This window comes from Carcharodon carcharias, chromosome 12 (assembly GCF_017639515.1).
Source record: "Carcharodon carcharias isolate sCarCar2 chromosome 12, sCarCar2.pri, whole genome shotgun sequence".
NCBI lineage: Eukaryota > Metazoa > Chordata > Chondrichthyes > Lamniformes > Lamnidae > Carcharodon > Carcharodon carcharias.
In genome coordinates, this window is record NC_054478.1 from 43,789,401 (window position 1) to 43,809,088 (window position 19,688).

The window sequence follows — 19,688 nt, forward strand, 5'->3', positions numbered from 1 at the left end:
CCTGCCCCTCCCTTAACCATGTCTCAGTGATGGCTACTATATCACAATTCCATGTGTCAATCCTCACCCTTAACTCATCCGTTTTACCTGTAATACTCCTGGCATTAAAGTAAAGGCCATCCAGCCTTGCCTTACTCCATTGAAACTTAATGCAGCTGTACTTCCCCTGACTTGATTGTTTTACTGTATTCTGATGTGTCCCTATTCTGCTAACATTCTGTGCCCCTTCCCCCTGCTGAATTTGTTTAAACTCCTCCCAACAGCACTAGTAAACCCGACCGCAAGGATGTTAGTCCCGTTCTGGTTCAGATGTACAACGTCCCACTTGTACAGGTCCCACCTTCCCCAGAAATGGTCCCAGTGATCCAGGAACCTAAAACCCTCCCGCCTGCACCAACTCTTAAGCCATGTATTCATCTGCGCTATTCTCATATTTCTGAGCTCGCTAGCATGTGGCACTGGGAGTAATCCAGAGATTACAACCTGAGAGGCCTTGCTTTTTAATCTACTGCCTAACTCCCTGAATTCTTGATGCAAGACCTCATCCCTCTTTCTATGTATGTCATTGGTACTAACATGTTCCATGACCTCTGCATTATCACCCTCCCCCTTCAGGATGCCCTGCAGCTGTTCAGGGACATCCTGGACCCTGGCACCAGGGAGGCAACACACCAACCTGGAGTCACGTTGATGGCCACAGTAGCACCTATCTATTCCCCAGACTATAGAATTCCCTTTTACTATTGCTCTTCCTCTCTTCCTCCCCTCCTCTACAGACAATCTGCTTGTGGTGCCAGAAGGTTGGCTCTGTTTGCACTCCCTGGAGGAACCAGTGCCCTCATCAGCCTCCAAAATGGTCAACTGATTTGCGAGCGGGACCCCAGGGGACTCTTGAACTATCTGCCTGTTTCTCTTGGACTGCCCAGTAGTCACCCATTCCCTTCTTTCCTCAAGTCCCTTCAGCTGTGGTGTGACCACCTCTCTAAACGTGCTATCCATGAAGTTCTCAGACTCATGGATGCTCCACAGTGACCCCAGCCACCATTCCTCTGAAACCTGAGTTTCCAGGAGCTGCAGCTGGACACACCTCCTTCACACATGCTGGTCCTGGGCACTGGAAATGTTCCCAGCTTCCCACATGGAGCATGAGAAGCACACCATGGCTTTGAGCTCTCCTGCCATGATTAATCCCTTTAAATTACACCTTTTAAATCAATTACTCTAAGGCCCTTCTTTCCTGATCCTTGTTACTACAGAATATACAAACTATAAACCACAAAAGACCTTAAACTATAAGCGATAAAAGTAGTAAATACTTACCCGACCTTACCCACTACTTACCAGTCATTCCTTTCCCTTGCAGCCTCTACTGCTGCAGCAGGGCATGACCACTCTCTGAAGATTTAAGAAGTTGGATAGCAAAGAAAAAAATGCAAAGAGCACTCTTCCCCTCTGCAATTCAATTCCCACTATGCACCAAAATGCCAATACCCACACTCACTCTGGCTGTGTCTCACTCAGGATGTTTGTGTGCAAGCACACTGTAGTGTGCTTCTAAATAGTCCCTTTCTTAAATAGAGCTGAGGTGAGTTGAGATGACTCAGGCTAGTTAAGCTTCAAATAGTAATAAACATTTGTTCAGGCCCTAATCAGGCTTCAGGTGATTGACAGTTAACTGTCACACAGCCAGCTGAGTCAGCTACATTACCAACCTTTTAATTAGACTACTGAACTTACAAAAAATAAAGAGAAATTGAAGAGAAAGACTTACCAGTTCAATTCCCACTGTGCTCCAAATTGCCAATAACCACATTCACTCTGGCTGTGTCTCATTCAGGATGAGGTTTCTCCCCGGTTCGTGTGCAAGCAAACTGTAGTCAGTTTGAGGCACCTCATTACCAAGGGATAGGCCACACTTTAGGCTAATGTCTGACATCATCTTCCTCCAATTTTCTAATCCCCTCTGCCTGAGAGGACCAACTCCTCAAAACGATTCTTTAAAAGTTCTATTTGGGGACCCAGCTCAGCATTGGGTGTCCCCGTCCCTTGCCACCATTCTCCTTGCATATGGGAGGCACCATCCCTTTCAAGGCAACTAACAAAAAATTCTCAGAAATGGGGCCAATCCAATACAGCCTATGAGGAATTTCAAGGCAGCTATTTGATTGCTCTGAAATAAATATAGAAAAGAACAGTCCTCAGATTGCTGCTACAACCTCTCATAACCTGATAGGCAGGTTCTAATGTGAACTAATACTGCTGGCAGGAAGTTTGTTTTTCAAAAAAAGGACACACAAAGTAATCGAATCCGAATTAAGTCAAACTTGAAACGAAAGTAAAAACAGAAAATGCTGGAAGCACTCGACTGATGAAGCAACATCTGTGGAGAGAAACAGAGTTATCTCTGCAGATCGACGATGACCTTGAGGGAAAGTAGACTGAGGACCTGGACTTTGATTCAGCTTTGTTTCTCAAATTTATTTTGCATCGAGGAGGATGAGGACACAATTTTTTCTATATTTTCGTGGACCAGTCCTTAGGAATTGCATCCATGAAAAGCTTTCATGAGAAAACTCATTAAAGCAATTCTTTCCTCCCATCTTTAAGCATTTTCAAAAATTGTTTGATCTTTATGGTCTATTGAACATCATGGAACTCAGACTATGTGACTATTGTTATAACATTTTTAATGTCTAATTAACATTTAAGGAAAAGTAGAAATTTTCATTCAGACTCCAAATGTGCAATAACCTTTTGTCTTTCAGTTAATTGAAATGTCAATTTTGATTTTTGTGCTGATTTGTTTTAACTTTTAATTATATCATTGTATTATGATCTACAAGAAAATGCTATTATTCTGCTATTGAAAACAACTTTCAAACTTCATGTTTGTACAAATCAAGATGGAATTTTGTTGTAAGACATTACATTTAGACAGCTCAATCATTCTTTGGTACATTAAAAAAAACCCAAAAGTAATCTGATGGAAGGTCACAAATGAAATTATATGTAGCAATTATACGAATAGTTGCATAGAATTTACAGCACAGGAACAGGTAATTCGGCCCAATCAGCCTGACTTCTCCCACCCTCATCACAGCCAGGGAGAGAGCTGAGAGGGGGGTTTCAGAACAGTGCGAGGGCCAAGAAAGGGAAAGGACAGAAGAGCGCAAGAGACGAGAAGGCCAGTGAGAACAGCACGAGAGCCGAGAGTGGGGGAGAGAACAGCACAAGAGCCAAGAGAGGGGGCTGCAGAGCAGCATAAAGAGCTGAGAGGGTTGGTAAGAACAGTGCCAAGAGCCGAGAGGGGCAGTAAGAACAGCGTGAGAGCCAAGTGTGGGGAGAGAACAGTGTGACAGCCAATTGGGGACAGAACAGCACAAGGGCTGGGGCCGGGGCACAGAATAGCTTGAAAACTGAGGGGGGTACAGAATAGTGTGAAGAGCCGAGGGGTGGGGGGAGGGCAGAACAGCAAGAGAGCTGGAGGGGCGCAGAACAGCACGAGAGCTGGAGGGGGGAACAGAACAGCATGAGTGGGGACCAGAACAGTGTCAGAGCTGAGAGGGGGGGTACAAAAAAGCTCAGAGCCGAGAGGGAGGAATGGAACAGCATGAGAACCAAGAGGGTGGGGTGGGGAACAGAACAGTATGAGAGCTGAGAGGGGCGGAGCCAGTTTGTGGCTCGGACGGACTGGCCAAGTTCTGAAAAATCAAAGTTTGACATCACAGGAAAACAGTTAGCTGGTTGGTTGGTGAGTATTTTTCTCATTTATCTTTCAAAACTCAGGTAATGATGGCAGGGCATGTGATTTGTTGTGACTGCAGAACGTGGGTGCTCCTGGTTGCCATTGTGATCCAGGGCAAACATGTCTGCAATAAGTGCCTTCAGCCAGATGAGACTTGGTTCAGAGTCAAGTGAGCCAGAGTCTGAATTTCAGACGCTGTAAGTGAGTAAATTACCCGGACACTTGTTCCAAAAGGTGGTCACACCCCTTAAGATAAGGTCTTCTGATTTGGTCAGTGGTCAGGGACAGGAAGGTGTGACTGCAATTGAGGCAGGTATGGGGGCCCAGAAAGTAGAAGTGGAGGAGCCTCAGCTTTTGCAATTGTCCAACAGGTTTAAAGTTCTTGCAGCCTGTATGGATGAAAACAGTGGCTACAGGGTGGATAAGCAAACTGACCATGGCACCATGGAACAGGAAGCCGAAACTACACGGGGTAGTTAATAGGAATGTAGTGGTAGTTGGGGACAGTATATTCAGGGGATAGACACAGTTATCTGCAGCTGAGAGTGAGCGTCCAGGCAGCTGAGTTTCCTGCCCAGTGCCAGGGTTCAGGACATCTGCTCTGAGCTGGAGAGGAACTTGCAGTGGGAGGGAAAGGATCCAGTGGTCATGGTTCATGTAGGTACCAACAACATTGGTAGAACTAGGAAAGAGGCCTGCTGAGGGAGTGTGATGAGCTAAGAGCTAAATTGAAAGCAGAACCTCAAAGCTTCTGAGTCCTTTGAGTCCACATGACTCTTCTGCAGAAGAAGGGCCATATGCCTCGAAATGTTACCTCTGCTTTTCTCTTCACAGATGCTACGAGATCTGCTGAGTTTTTCCAGCATTTTTTGACCATATTTCAGATTTCCAGCATCCTCAGTATTTTGCTTTTAACTGTTCCTTATTATGTTTGTACAAATGCTATGGGATAATTTTAAAGTAAAATAGTTTGATGGAGGGTATTTAAAGATTATAAGATTTCACATTAGTTTTGTTATGGTCATGAGGTGTTGTTTAGCTGGATTTCTAGATGTGACTTCTTTCAGGCTTAATTATATCTGGTTAATGTATTTGTGTAGATTAATATTTGAAGCCCAGATTATGGTATTATATTGAACATCTTTGGTAATAGGGATTGGTGGATAATTATCCTAAAGCCTCAATCAGTGATGTTCTAAATCTGGTAATATAACAATTAGGAAGATCGGAATGTAGTAACAGGAGCAGGATATTTGGCCCCATGAGCCTGTTCCACCATTCAATGAAATTGTGGCTGGTCTGTGACATAACTCCATATATATACTTTGCTCTATATCCCTTAATACATTTGGTAAACAAAAAAATATCAATCTCAGATTTAAAATTTACAGCAGACCCAGCATCACTTGCCATTTGCAGAAGAGAGTTTCAAATTTCTACCCTTTGAGTCAATAAAATCACCTCTTAAATTCCAGGGAACACCCTAGGTTGTGTAATCTCTCCTCATAATTTAACCCTTGGCTGCCAGTGTCATGCAGGTAAACCAATGCTGCACTCTCTCCAAAGCCATCGTATCCTACCCGAGCTATTGCCTAGAAGTTTATATAGCTGAACCATAACTTCTACCCCCTTGTATTCTAGTCTTCTAGATAAAAAGGGAATCATTCCGTAAGCCATTTTGACTATCTTCTGTACATGCTCATAGCATTTGAATGATCTATGTATCTGAACCTTCAATGTTTCTACATTTAGAAAATATTCTGTACTATGCTTTTTAGGTCCAAAGTTGATGACCTCACATTTGCCTACATTGAACTTTATTTGCCATAGTTTTGCCTATTTGCTTATCTACCAATATCTCTTTGTAATTTTATGCTTCCATCCATACTTCTGCCTATCCTTGTGTCATGGGAAAATTTGGATTCGTGGCTTTCTATCCCATCATCTCTCGCTCGTAAAAACAGGAATAGTTGGGGCCCCATCACAAATCTTTGCTGGACACGACTAGTCACACCCTGCCAATTAGAATACCTGCCTATTATCCCTACCCTCTGCCTTCTGTTGTTCAGCCAATTTCCTAACCACATTAATAATTTGCCTTCAATTCCTTAGATTCAATTTGAGCTAACATCTTCTTATTCAGGACTTTATCAAATGCCTTTTGTGTGACCATATAAGTAACATAGATATTCCCTGTCCACTACTTTAGTCATCTCTTCAAAAAACTTAATCAGATTCATCAGGCATGACCTACCCTTTACAGACCTTTGCTGTCTCTCTCTGATCAACTGATGTTCATTCACTATGTCCTTAATTGTGGACCAGTAATCTAGTAATTTCCGACAACATATGTTAAGATAACTGGTCAATAATTCCCTGGTTTCCATCTCTAACCTTTCTGAAATAGTGAGTGACATGCTCAATTTTGCAATCTAAAACAATTCCCAAATTAAGAGAACTGGGGAAGATTATAATGAGGGTATCTGCAATGTCTGTCCTCACGTTACTTCTTTTAAATCCCTGGGATGGAAACCATCTGCTCCTGGTGATATGTCACTCGTGCTATTATCTTTTTACTTATTTTATTAAATATTACTTTGCCTATGTTAATTTTGGTGAGTTACTTTCCCTGATGCAAAATTCATTTCCTTGTAAGTTTTGACAATTTTATCTCTGCATCAGAATTTATAGCAGAGGAAAATTAATTATTCAAATGTCTGCCATTTCCTTATTTTACTGATATTTTTAGCACAGTAAATTCTTCAGGCTTAGTGGAGATATAAAGTGAGCTATTCATATGAGTAATTGTACCTGCATAATTATGCTTTATAGATCAGATGTAGTATATACAGTATTCTGATAAAATTATAGGCGTAGACTTTGCAGTTTGGGCACAATCAGGAAATGGCACCCCAAGTGCACTTGAACTTAAGTTAAACTTCAATTTTCGGCTAAAATTTATTTGCATCATTATTTTATTGGCTACACTAATTTCTATAGTTCTAATCTTTATTACCTTTTTTCCAGTGAAACCTGGCCCACCAACTCTCCAGCAATGCCACTTTGAAGAGTTTGCATGTAGAAATGGGAGATGCATTCAGGAACGCTGGAAATGTGATGGTGATAATGACTGCTTTGATGGCAGTGATGAAGATCAAGACATCTGCTGTACGTTTTGAATTGCACAGCTTGCTTTTCTTTTAGTTGCATAATGTTAAAAAATGAATTATTTTAAAAATATATATTAGATTTGAACATGCCTTGTTACTTTATTCATTTGTAACCTCGTTCTATGTTCTTGTAAGATTTAACTAACATGAAGAATATAATTTCAGCTTTATCATTTTGAGACAAATTATCAAATAAACATTAAAACATTTTAAAAGATTTATGAATGCCTAAAATTGACAGCCTAATCCATCATACAAGTGTGATGCTTTATTATTCAGCTATTCCAGTGTATCGAAAATAATATTAGACTTGTTGACACAACTGATTTTGTTTCCTATATTTCATTTTTGACAATTTGCATTTTATGGATAGAATGACAGTAGTTTGATAACCAACTGGGAATAATCTATAAGTAATAAACGTTATTTAATAGTTGGTAAAAAGTATAAATAAATCAGAGTGGAATGTGGCTTCAAATTAGTGCTATAAAGCATTGCATTTTAGCACCATAACCATCTAGCCTATTGCCAGTGACAGGGTAAAATTATGAGACAATGTTCAGCGGAGAAGTAACAATTCATTAGAATTCGAACTGAAGACAATGTATAATTCATCTATCTGTTTTATCCTAGATTCATATTACAGTTCCAAATTGTATTAATTAACATATTATTTACAGCTTTTGGTTTTCACTGACCAGCCATCTTTTTTTTTTTGGTAGACAACAGTACGTGTCCTGCTAATCACTTCAGATGCCAAAATAATCGTTGCATCCCTAAAAGGTGGTTGTGCGATGGAGCTAATGACTGTGTCAACAGTGAGGATGAATCAAATGAAACTTGCTCAGGTAATTTTTCTAGTGGGTTCCAACATTTTGAAATGCAGTGAAAGTGCTTTGGATAATAATCCAGATGTATAATAGAGTTCAAGTTTTGAACAAAATTTGTTACCTACACTATCTCTTTATGAATCTTGTTTACTCATCTGAATAAGTAAATGAAGAACAAATCAAACATCAAGGGTTGGATTTTCCTTCTTGGGACAGAAAACCAGAGTCATAACCATATTCAGGTCCAGAACCTGCCCCCAGGAAGGTGGGAGACAGTCACTCTTTGGGACTTTCAAAGAGGCGCCTCCTTAATTGGCACGCAGGCAGTTTTCCTGTCTAATTAAGGGCAATAAGTGGGCCCTCAAAATTGGAGGATTAATCAGATGCTTTCCAGTTTAAAAGGAGCAGCAGCCTGCAATGGATGATTAAGTAGCTGAGAGGGCCATTCAAGATGGAGGTGGTCCCTCACCAACTTTTCTTGATTAAAAATGGTTCCTGCAGCCAGGCCCCAGCACAGTGTGTGATTGGGGGTTCTCAGGTGGAAGGGAAGAGGGATGCGATGGCGGAATTCCTCTGCACAGTACTGTGCACAGTTTTGGTCCCCTTACTTGAGGAAGGATGTAGTTGCACTGGAGGCGGTTCAGAGGAGGTTCATTAAATTGATTCCAGAGATGTGGGGCTTGTCTTATGAGGAGAGATTGAACAGTTTAGGCCTATACTCACTAGAGTTTCGAAGGATGAGAGGAGACCTAATTGAGGTATATAAGATGCTAAAGGGGATAGACAAAGCAGACGTGGAGCAGATGTTTCCCCTTGTGAGGCATCCTAGAATAGAGGCCATAGTTTTAGGCTAAGGGGTGGTAGATTTAAATCAGAGATGAGGAGGAATTGCTTTTCTCAAAGGGTCGTGAATCTGTGGAATTCACTACCTCAGAGTGCAGTGGATGCTGGGACACTGAATAAATTTAAGGAAGAGATAGACAGATTTTTAATTAGTAATGGGTTGAAAGGTTATGGGCAGAGGGCGGGAAATTGGAGTTGAGGCCGAAATGAGATCAGCCATGATCGTAATGAATGGCGGGGCAGGCTTGAGGGGCTGAATTGCCTAATCCTACTAGTTCTTATGTTCTTATGTATAGGGTGGCCTGTGACTTGCAACCAGGCAGGTAGGGAGGCCCACCAGGCCTACGTAGAATGCTAGCCCTCCATTGTGTCGCTAGTTGCCAGCATCCTGTCAGTTAAACTGCACCCTCCCACCAACCCCCTCCCCACTGCTAGTTTGAGAAACTGAAGGTTGGATTGGAAAGTTCCAATCAGCCTTCTGTATTGGCTGTTAACAAGGCTCTCTACAAACAGCTACCCACCTCATGGAGACATGAAGCCCTGCCGAACCTGGCAATAATGGCCAGTGCTGGGAATGGAATGAGGAAACTGGCATACTGGCCAGAACCAGTATTATCAGGCCCCCTCCACCTCTGTTCCACCTGCCCAATGAAGCCCAAAGTTCATGGCCCAAGAGTTTGCAATAATAGAGCTGTGGCTTTGTATGGTTATTCCAGTGTAAAGGGTTAAAAATACACCTTCAAACTGAATGATAAGGGGGGTTTTCAATGAGTATTCATATTGTTACAAACACAAGGGTGAGATAAATTGAATTATTATCACTGTTTCCCTCTTCTGCTGGTGACAGTGATAGTTTTAATTTCTAATTTAATTTGTTTCCCTTAGTATCCTTTCCCTTGTTGAAATGGGCCATGGTGTGTTCCCCAAGCCCTGATTTATGAGGTTCAATGTTTAAAAATAACTCCACAGCAAATTCTTTGAGCGGAATCGTCTGCTCCTGTTTGCAGCCGGTATCATAGTGAGTGGGAGCAGAAAATACCGGGAGATCGCAAAAGTCAGTTTCAAATCTTCGTAAGACCGGTTTGCAATCATCTGCTCTACCTGTCAATGGCATGCCGTGTTTTCCACCACCACATGTCAGGAAGCTAATTTCATTATAAGCCCTGCTTGCTGGAACCATCCCTCCTCGCTGGATCATCCTGGCACATTGGCCTGATTACATGCTAAAGTTTTTCACAACTGTACAATAGCAATGTGCACCTGGACTTTGAGGTTTGTTTGCCTACCTTGTTTTGGGCAGCACTCGCAGTCATCAGCGCCAGGTTTCACAGGCTGCACCACATCATTTTTAGGGGGTCACACAGGCAGGTCTCTACCTACCAGGTCAGCCAAATGGTGGAGGTGGCTTTTCTATGGTTGCAGGGCTAGGGCTAGGGGAAGGGGGAGAAGTGGCATCAAGTAAGGGAAGAGGCTGCAGGGTGAAGGTTATACTCGGGAAGTGGGGTATCCCAGTTGTGTGTGGGGGCACATGTTGATCTGTGCAAGTGGCCTCAAGGTGGTGAGGGCTGAGGAATCAGTCTCCAGAGGAGGTGTGGCCAGATTGAGATGTGAGGGTTTGTGTGAAAGAGTGAGTGGTGATGTCCCTTGAGCTGGCAGTGAGTGAGATGCCAGTGAATGTGTGATGGCCTTGTGAGTGTGTGAGTTTAGAGTGATCAGATGATTGCCTTACCCTGGTAGTATGAATGAGATCCTCTTTCTGCACTGGATGGCCAACCTCTTCTCTGCAGCATTGGCACTGACACCACCACTGCCACCGACTCCCAAGCTGAAATGGTGAGGTTGCTGGACCTCTTGTGGCCACAGCGGGGGTGGTGGACATCATGGCAGGCCTCCAAAAGGCATTCCAGTGATGAGTCACTGAACTCTTCTTGGCTTTCAGGGCCAAGCCTACACTGGAGCAGTCCTGGGCTGCAAACAGTGAAAACTGTGTGCGTGGCTGCAGTTTAGAAATGGCACCTGGAGTGAGGAACCAGTGAGTTAACAATGTGGTAGGCAATTCAGAGGCTGTCTGCCAGTAAGACGTTTCCTGTGGCTGCATAATTAATGAGGTGGAAAGCGGACAATACGGCGTGAAAACCCACCATTATGGTCGGTGGGTTAAACATAATTTTTCATGCCCACTACCACACTTAGTGCAATTCTGGGACAATTCCACCCTTTAAGGTGAAACAAAACTAGGATTTATTAACACATTCAAAAACTGAGGGATAGATCATGGCACACCCTCACACTCATAAGCATACAAAGTAGAAAGGTAGGGAAAGAATTTACAAATTGTGCGTTACTTAAAAAAAAGTTGTTGACATTAATTCATATGAGTAGACTCCAGTAAGTCAATGTCCAAAGAAGGTTCTTTAAGGTGGCTTTGTCAGGCAGAATTCCTAGCCTTTGTCCTAGGAACCTATGAAGATGCAGTAAAGTATTCTTATATTCTGGGAATTAGTTCACCCTGTAGCGAAATACAGGATTCTCTCTGGAGATCTGACTTTGACAGAGATGGACATCAGAAGCAGGTTGCTAGCTTGGTCCAGTTTTCTCTTCTGAAATTAAACCACAACTGAAAACAGGACCCAAAAGCCATTTAGCAAACCCATTGTATTTTGAGCAGATAACTGCAGAACCACTAGCACAACGCTGGAAATGAGGAGTCACAAGTAGGTCTGCCTTCATCCAGAGTTGGCTGGTGCCGACACCTCATCTACTAGTCCTTTGTGTTGGCTTGGCTGGTATATTCATACAATGCAAAGAGATGTTGCATTCCAGGAGGATGATGAGTTAGCCTTTGTCCATTGGACAGTAATTGTCCATTAAAAAATAACAAGAGAATATGGAAGAGGAACAAATTTATTTTAGGTTTTTCTTTTATTCGTGTCTTCTCGGCATGACAATACTCTTGTCTTGATAATATTTATATTTAACAATAAAAACTAGTTAGAAATAGAGATTTGTACCTAAGTTATAGAAAGTATGAAACAATATTAATTTCAACCTTTGTCCTTTAATTATGGTTCAATGTGAATAATGTTATGACTTTAGTTCTTCGTAGGCCATGATAATAAGCTTTGCATGAGTGAAATCAAATTCTCCAAAACTTCAAAATTATGATAAGTTATTGTCCTAGCTTAGGTATAAGTTGTCTAATGGTGAATTCAGAAAGGGCTCATGATCTGTAGAAAGCAGCTCAGGATACATAACATAAAATATCCGCTTGCCTCTGCTTGCTGTATTTTTGTTTAGTCTACGCTGTCAAATTGATTTCTGAACTTTAGTGACTATATTTGTTACTCTGAGGAATCAACGTTGTGTATACTTAAAGGTAATATTAGAAAGTTATGAGGCTTTTTGTGACTGAAAAAGCTTCATTTTCATGTAATAATTGTAACAATTATTTCACTCAAAATGTCCTTACATAATTAATATGATTGTGCGCTGCAAAAGTAGCAATTCTAATCTTAAGGTTTCAGCAGTGATTCATTACAATGTGATTCATTATTGTCCACACTTTCAAGCACTTTCTTATAATGCTACTGCACTTAACATGGTTTACGTCTGGAAATTAGACAAGGCACTCAACCCATTAGTAGTAATTCCATATTTTCAGGGAGTAGTCCAACAGACACAATCTCAGGGAATTGGTTTCCGTTGAAGCCACAAGACCATTTCCAGGTCTGATACGTAACCCTCTGAGTAGTGTGACTTCTGGTTGATTTTTGTGGCAGCCAGCCAATTAGGAGGCTGCCTCCGGAATAGGGCTTCTGACTCTTCGTCCCACCCGCAGTACCTACATTGGACACCAGTGGGGGTTGAATATTTAAAGGGATGCCAGTAAAACTCACAAAAGCATCAGTGTGTGTTTTGAGTTACTCATTTGCAGGCAGGAAAGGAGGAGGTGAATGGATTGCAGAAGGGATAGAGCACATCATCATTGCATCACTTGAGGTGATGTTGAAAGCAGTGAGGGCACAAAGATAAGTGCTCTTTCCAGGAAGTGGCTGGAGGAGGCCAGTTGGCCCTACCAATCAAGCTTGTTTGGAATCCATAGAGTAGATGAGCAGCCAAAGTATGGTGCACAGGATGTGGTTCCAGTGCAAGAAAGGGTTCAAGGTTTTGAGGCCAGACAAAGTGAGTCCTATCCAGCTCTCACGCTCACCCTGGTGGATCCAACATCCTACATCAGGCAGGCAGTGGGGTAGTGGTAGTGTCACTGGACTAGCAATCCAGAGGCCCAGGCTAATGCTCTAGGGTCATGGGTTCAAATGCCATGACAGCAGCTGGTGGAATTTGAATTCAGCTAATAAATCTGGAATTAAACGCTAGCCTTGGCGATGGTGACCATCGATTGTCACAAAAACCCATTTGGCTCACTAATGTTCTTTAGGAAAGGAAATCTGCCATCCTTAGTTAGTCTTGCCTACATGTGGCTCCAGACCCACAGCAAGGTGGCTGACTCCTAAATGACCTCTGAAATGACCTAGCAAGCCATTCAGTTATATCAAAGCATGACAAAGGTGAAAAGGAATGTAACTGGATGGATCAGCCAGCATTGACCTTGGCACCAGGAACAACAATGGCACACCCAGCCCTGGCGACCTTGCAAAGTCCTTCTTTGTCACAGCTGGGGACTAATGCCAAAATTTGGAGAACTGTCCCACAGACTAGTCAAGCAACAGCCTCACTTCATAATTCCCATGGACTCATATGTTACAGACAAAGTCCCAGACACCACTGTCACCATCCCTAGGTATCTCCTGTCCCACCAACAGGACAGACCCACCAGAGGAGGCTGCACTGTAGCACACAGTCAGGAGTGAATTGCCCTGCGGCTCCTCAAGATTGACTGGACCCCATCAAGTCTCATGCCATCACGTTAAACATGGGCAAGGAAACCTCCTGCTGCTCACCGCCTACTGCCTTCCTCAGCTGATGAATCAGTGATACTCCATTCTGAATACCACTTGGAAGAAGTACTGACAGTGGAAAGGGCACAGAATGGGGGTCTTCAATGCCCATCATCAAGAGTGGCATGGTAGTACTACTACTGACCAAGCTGGCTGAATCCTAAAGGGCCTAGCTGCTAGACTGGGTCTGCGGCAGGTGGTGAGGGAACCAACAAAAGGGAAAAACCTACTTGACCTTGCCCTCACCAATTTACTTGTTGCAGGTGCATCTATTCATGACAGTATTCATAGGAGTGACCACCATACAGTCCTTGTGGAGACAAAGTCTCACCTTAACATTGAGGATACCCTCTATCATGTTGTGTAGCACTATCACCATGCTAAATGGGATAGATTTTGATCAGATCTAGCAACTCGAACTGGGCATCCATGAGGCACTGTGAGCCATCAGCGGCAGCAGAATTGTATTTGACCCCAATCTGTAACCTCATGGCTCAGCATATACCTCACCCTACCATTACCATCAAGCTGGGGATCAATCCTGGTTCAATGAAGAGTGCAAGAGGACATGCTAGAAACCGCACCAGGCATATTTAAAAATGAGGTGTCAATTTGGTAAAGCTACAGCACAGGACTACTTGTGTGCCAAACAGCATAAGCAGCCAAGTGATTCCACAACCAACGAATCAGGTCTAAGCTCTGCAGTCCAGCCACATCCAGTCGTGAAGGGTGGGCAATTAAACAACTATCTGGAGGAGGAGGTTCCACAACATCCCCATCCTCAATGATGGGGCAGCCCAGCACATCAGCAAAAAAGACAAGGCTAAAGTATTTGCATCGGTCTTTAGCCAGAAGTCTTGAGTGGATGACCCATCTCAGCCTACTCCTGATGTCCCCAGCATCACAAATGCCAGTCTTCAGCCAATTCAATTCACTCCACGTGATATCAAGAAATAGCTAAAGGCACTAGATACTACAAAGGCTATGGGCACTAACAACATTCCTGCAATCGTACTGAAGACTTGTGCTCCAGAACTAGCCACACTCTTAGCCAAATTGTCCAGTGCAGCTTCAAAATTGGCATCTACCCAGCAATGTGAAAAATTGCCCAGTTATGCCCTGTCAAGAAAAAACAGGGCTAACCCAACCAGGCCAATTACTGCGCTAATAGTCTACTCTCGATCATCAGCAAATTGATGGAAGGTGTCACTGACAATGCTAGCAAATGGCACTTACCCCACTTGATAGCAATAACCTACTCATAGATGCTCAGTTTGGGTTCTGCTAGGACCTCTCAGCTCCTGACCTCATTATAGCCTTTGACATTGACATTGACAAAAGAGCTGAACTCCAGAGATGAGGTGAGAGTGACTGCTCTTGACATCAAGGCAGAATTTTACTGAGTGTGGCATCAAGGAGCGCTAGAAAAACTGGAGTCAGTGGGAATCAGGAGGAAAACTCTCCATTGGTTGGAGTCATACCTAGCACAAAGGAAGATGGCTGTGGTTGTTGGAGGTCAGTCATCTCAGCTCCAGGATATCACTGTAGGAGTTCCTCAGGGTAGTGTCATAGACCCAACCATATTCAGCTGCTACATCAATTACCTTTCCTCCATCATAAGGTCTGAAATGGAGAAGCTCGATAATGATTGCACAATGTTCAGCACCATTCAAGACTCTTCAGAAATTGAAGCAATCCATACCCCTATGCAGTAAGACCTGGACAACATTTAGGCTTTGGCTGATAACTGGCAAGTAACATTCACACCACACAAGTGCCAGTCAATGGCCACCTCCCCCTTGACACTCAATGGCATTACCATCATTGAATTCCCCCACTATCAATATCCTGAGTGTTACCATTAACCAGAAACTGAACTGGACTAGCCATATAAATACCGTAGTTACAAGATCAGGTTTATCGGTTGAAATTTCTGTGGCAAATAGCTCACCTCCTGACTCCCCAAAGTCTGTCCACTGTCTACAAGGCTCAGGGCAGGAGTATGTTGAAATACTCTCCACTTGCCTGGATGAGTGCAGTTCCAACAACACTGAACAAGCGCAACACCATCCAAGACAAAGCAGCCTGCTTGATTTGCACCCCATCCACCACCTTCAATATTCACTTCCTCCACCACCAATACAGAGTGGCAGCAGTGTGTACCATCTACAAGATGCACTGCAGCAACTCACCAGTGTTCTTCAGCCACATGTTCCAAACCCATGACCTCTACCATCTAGATAGTCAAGAACAGCAAATGCATGGAAACACACCATCTGCAAGTTGCCCTCAAAGCCACACAACATGCTGACTTGGAACTATATTGCTGTTCTTTCACTGTCGCTGGGTCAAAATCCTAAAACTCCCTTCCTAACATGTACCTACAGCACGTGGACTGCAGCGGTTCAAGAAGGCAGCTCACCACCACCTTCTCAAAGGCAATTGGGGATAGGCTTCAGGGGAGCAACTTTGGTATTGGCAGTGCCCAGTGCCCTCTTGACCCCTTTGTACATGGCTTGTAAATCACCATGGTCACAGTCAGTTTGGATTTCTTGACATAAGTTGATCCAATGTTAATTTTCACAGTTTTTTTCGTCTTTTGCCCATCTGTCCAGGCTACTTTCGGGTCATACAGTGTTTTAGCTCTTGGATTTATGTTATGCATCATGTAGGCTTTAATTTTTGCATCAAAGACAGATGTCATCTCAGCTGAGTGGCTCTCAAACCAGTTTCCTGTTGTGGGTTCCGCCTTTTCCAAATTATGCTTTTGTTGCTTCATAGTTGACTCAACTTAGTGACTTCTAAGCTTCATCAAACCATTGGCACTTTGCAGTAAACCATTGGTGGGTAGCAATCATTTGAACAATAATACAACGTGTTCGTATTTGTTATTGTTACTTGTGCAAGGGTTGTTAATACATGACGGACCATCATATTGGGAAATGCAAAATTTTCATGCGTGCACCTTCACTCTGCTGCTGACAAGCGAGTGATCAGTGTCACAATCTTTGTTGTGGTAGGTACACGTATGTAAAATAGTGGGCAGATTTTGCCTTCTAATGATGACCACGTCCAGCTGGTACCAATATCTAGATCTTGTGTGTCTCCATGATACCTTGTGGTGATGTCTACCCTGAAAGAAGGTGCTGGTGATGTAGAGTTCATTCAGGGCCCAAAGTTCAAGAAGGAGTTGCCTGTTGTCGTTGGCTTTGCCCACCCTTCGTCAACTGAGGCACGTCAGACATGAATCACTGTCTGCCCCAACACATGCGTTGAAGTCATGTAGAATAAATAACCTCTCACCATGTGGAATGTTCCTCAAAATGTCACCTAAGGAGTCATAGGAATGCTCCTTGTCTGCAATGCTGGCATACAGAGTAAGTGCGTAGACACATCTGATGTTGACTGCGCCTTCATCAGATGATAACTGCAGGAAGAGGAGGTGCTCCGAAGTTGCTACTGGTGGCTCAATTAAATATGTCAGCCAGTTTCTCACTGCGAAGCCTACACCATGATCACAGCCGCCTTCAGCACCCTTCTGTGCCAATGAAAGGTGTAATTTGCCTCTCGAATAGAACTTGTGTCAGCTAATCTGGTTTCTTGGACAGCGGCAATGTTGACACCAAACTTTTGTAGCTCATGGTCAATCAGGGCTGTCTTGCGTACACTTCATGTGGAGTGTGGGTCATTGTCCATGGTGGGACATATTTCATCTCACGTTCTAGCTCCCAAGTCGAAAGGTCACCTTTCTTTGTTTGCAGCATAGTGTCACTGGACAATTTTAAGGTGTTACCCTCAGAATGATTGAGTTAATTTAAATAGCCCAGCAGCAAGCTTTTGTACTTTAAAATGAAGAAGGTTAGTTTATTTGTCACACACTTTCCCAGGAGGTTAATGAAAATGTGAAGTCTCACTCACACGACTCACCCACACTACACACATACACACTCAAAACTAGATACAGTTAAAGGTAAAGCAGTAATTATAAAAATGGAATTTAACTCCGTCTCTATTTTGGTGGAGGCCTGACGTTTCATTGTTGAGTTGTACTTTTACTGAAGTGAAAACCTTGAAAATGCAGAGATTTCTCAGTAGTTGTAATGGTTCCTAGGGTTGATCTGCCCGGAGGTTGTTTTCACAGGTAAGTTTGAAGATGGAACAGGTTAGAGGAGACAGGGAGGCTTCATTTCTCTCTCAAGATATTGTAGGGAGTTACTTCGTTGCTTAACTAGCTGCAGTGGCCAATGTCCTGTTGGACACCCTCTCTCTCTCTCTCCCCCTCTCTCTCTGATGGAATTCTGTCTGCATCTCTGAAGATATCTCTGAAAAGCATTTTGAATTTTCTGATTTACCTTTAGCAAGGAGGCAAGATTGTTAGGGAAGGATACAGTTAAAGAAGTTCAATTGCTAATTATTAGGTTGTTTAACTATGTACCCATTTAGTTGTATAAAAGGGATAACAGCCCGCACTAGTGCTATCTGTGAAGAGCTTTATGACAAGCAATAAAACCCTGTCTTGGTTTAGGGCTTAATTTCTAAACATCTGTTGGAACTTAACAAAGATGGCCACTATATCTGGTGACCCCACATCAGTGTTGAGTCATGACCCCAATTAAGGGATTGTGCTAACTTAATTAACTGTCTGAAGTCTTATCCCACCTCGTGATATTTGGGTGGCCAAAGCCAGATTTGCATTTCTATAATGAATTGTTGATAGAGCTTTGTTTATCTCCTGGTCGAAACCGTAGTGAGTCAATATCAGAGAAGTTATCTTTGTTCCCTTGAGAGATCAGATGATTTAATCCACAAAACTGCCTAATAACACTGAGGAGCCATCTTAACTTTCAGTTTGTTTTTAAAGGTAGATTTTAAAGTTATGCCTTTAAAGATTTATAGTACTGTCATGACGTACTGTGTCATGACGGTAGCCTAAGTATGGTTTTAGGATGCGCAGACTTGCCTTGCATCTCCACCCAACTCTCAACCATATGGGCTGTTTTCCAGAGGAAAGACAAGAGCCTATATATGTCTTGGACCTAGTTAGTTGCAGGTGTGAGGAGTGATTGTGGGCCATTGTTCACGGCAGGGCATCTCGTCCTCACATTCCAGCTTTCAAGTCGAAAGGTCACTCTTCTTTGTTTGCATAGTGTCATTGGACAGTTTTAAGGTGTTACTTTTCATTGCCCATGATCACTATATTTGTACATGAATGTGTTTATTTTCTTACCCTCAGAGTGATTGAGCCAATTTAAGTAGCCCAGCAGCAAGCCTTTGTACTTTAAAATGAGGAAGGTTAGTTTATTTCTCACACACTTGCCCCAGAGATTAATTAAAACGTGACATCTCACTCACATAACTCACCCATACTATCACACACACACAACTAGATACAGTTAAAGATAAAGCAGTAATTATAAAAATGGAATTTGGCCCTGTCTCCGTTTTGGTGGAGGCCTGATGTTTCATTGTCAAGTTGTACTTTAGCTGAAGTGAAGCGAAAGGTGTTAACATAAGGGGAACACCTACGGCCTGTGACGACTCCACTCCATATTTTGTTGGGTTTACTCCCTTAGCCATGAGCTCCATCCTCCCATGTGGTAAACAAATTAGAAAATATTTGTTTGTTTCATCAATTATTTGAACAATGGCCTGAAATATCTCTGGGCTGCAATGAGATTATGATGTCAAGAGGGCAATTTTCAACTGCCAGTCACAGACTCCTTCTCTAAAAACTGGATGGACAGCAATTGAAAATCGGATGGCACCTCGACCATTTCACTGATGCCAAATTAAGGCTGACCTGTAAATGAAACAGCCAGAAGACTGCTTCAATTTGCAAATTGCAGCCTCCAGAAGTTGTGGGACCCCCAGTGCAATTTGCAGATACAAATGGGCAGAGCCTGTGCCACAAAACTTGCAGTCATTTAACGAGGTTTTGAGAGGCTTAGCCAAAGCTTATTAAAAGACTTGAAACTTTTAAATATTTGTTTTTGATAGGTCCAGGAGGAGGAAGAGCTCCTCCTGTGAAGTCAAAAAACTTCAGCCCATGTCAAGTTATTCCAGTGTATCATCTACATAAATTATACCCTAAATTCCCTTTTTTCCACATAGAGATGAAAACGTTTAAAGTTGCTCCAATTGA

General features: G+C 42.8%; 1 protein-coding gene across 1 annotated transcript in view; it reads left to right on the top strand.

Annotated features, from left to right (window-relative positions):
• LOC121284946 (low-density lipoprotein receptor-related protein 1-like) overlaps positions 1-19,688 on the top strand; it is a 1,922,347-nt gene that overhangs the window by 1,029,325 nt on the left and 873,334 nt on the right. Inside the window, exons 16-17 of the mRNA XM_041200912.1 lie at positions 6,773-6,913; positions 7,638-7,763. Coding sequence (XP_041056846.1) covers positions 6,773-6,913; positions 7,638-7,763 — 267 coding nt within the window. The remainder of the gene's footprint in view (positions 1-6,772; positions 6,914-7,637; positions 7,764-19,688) is intronic.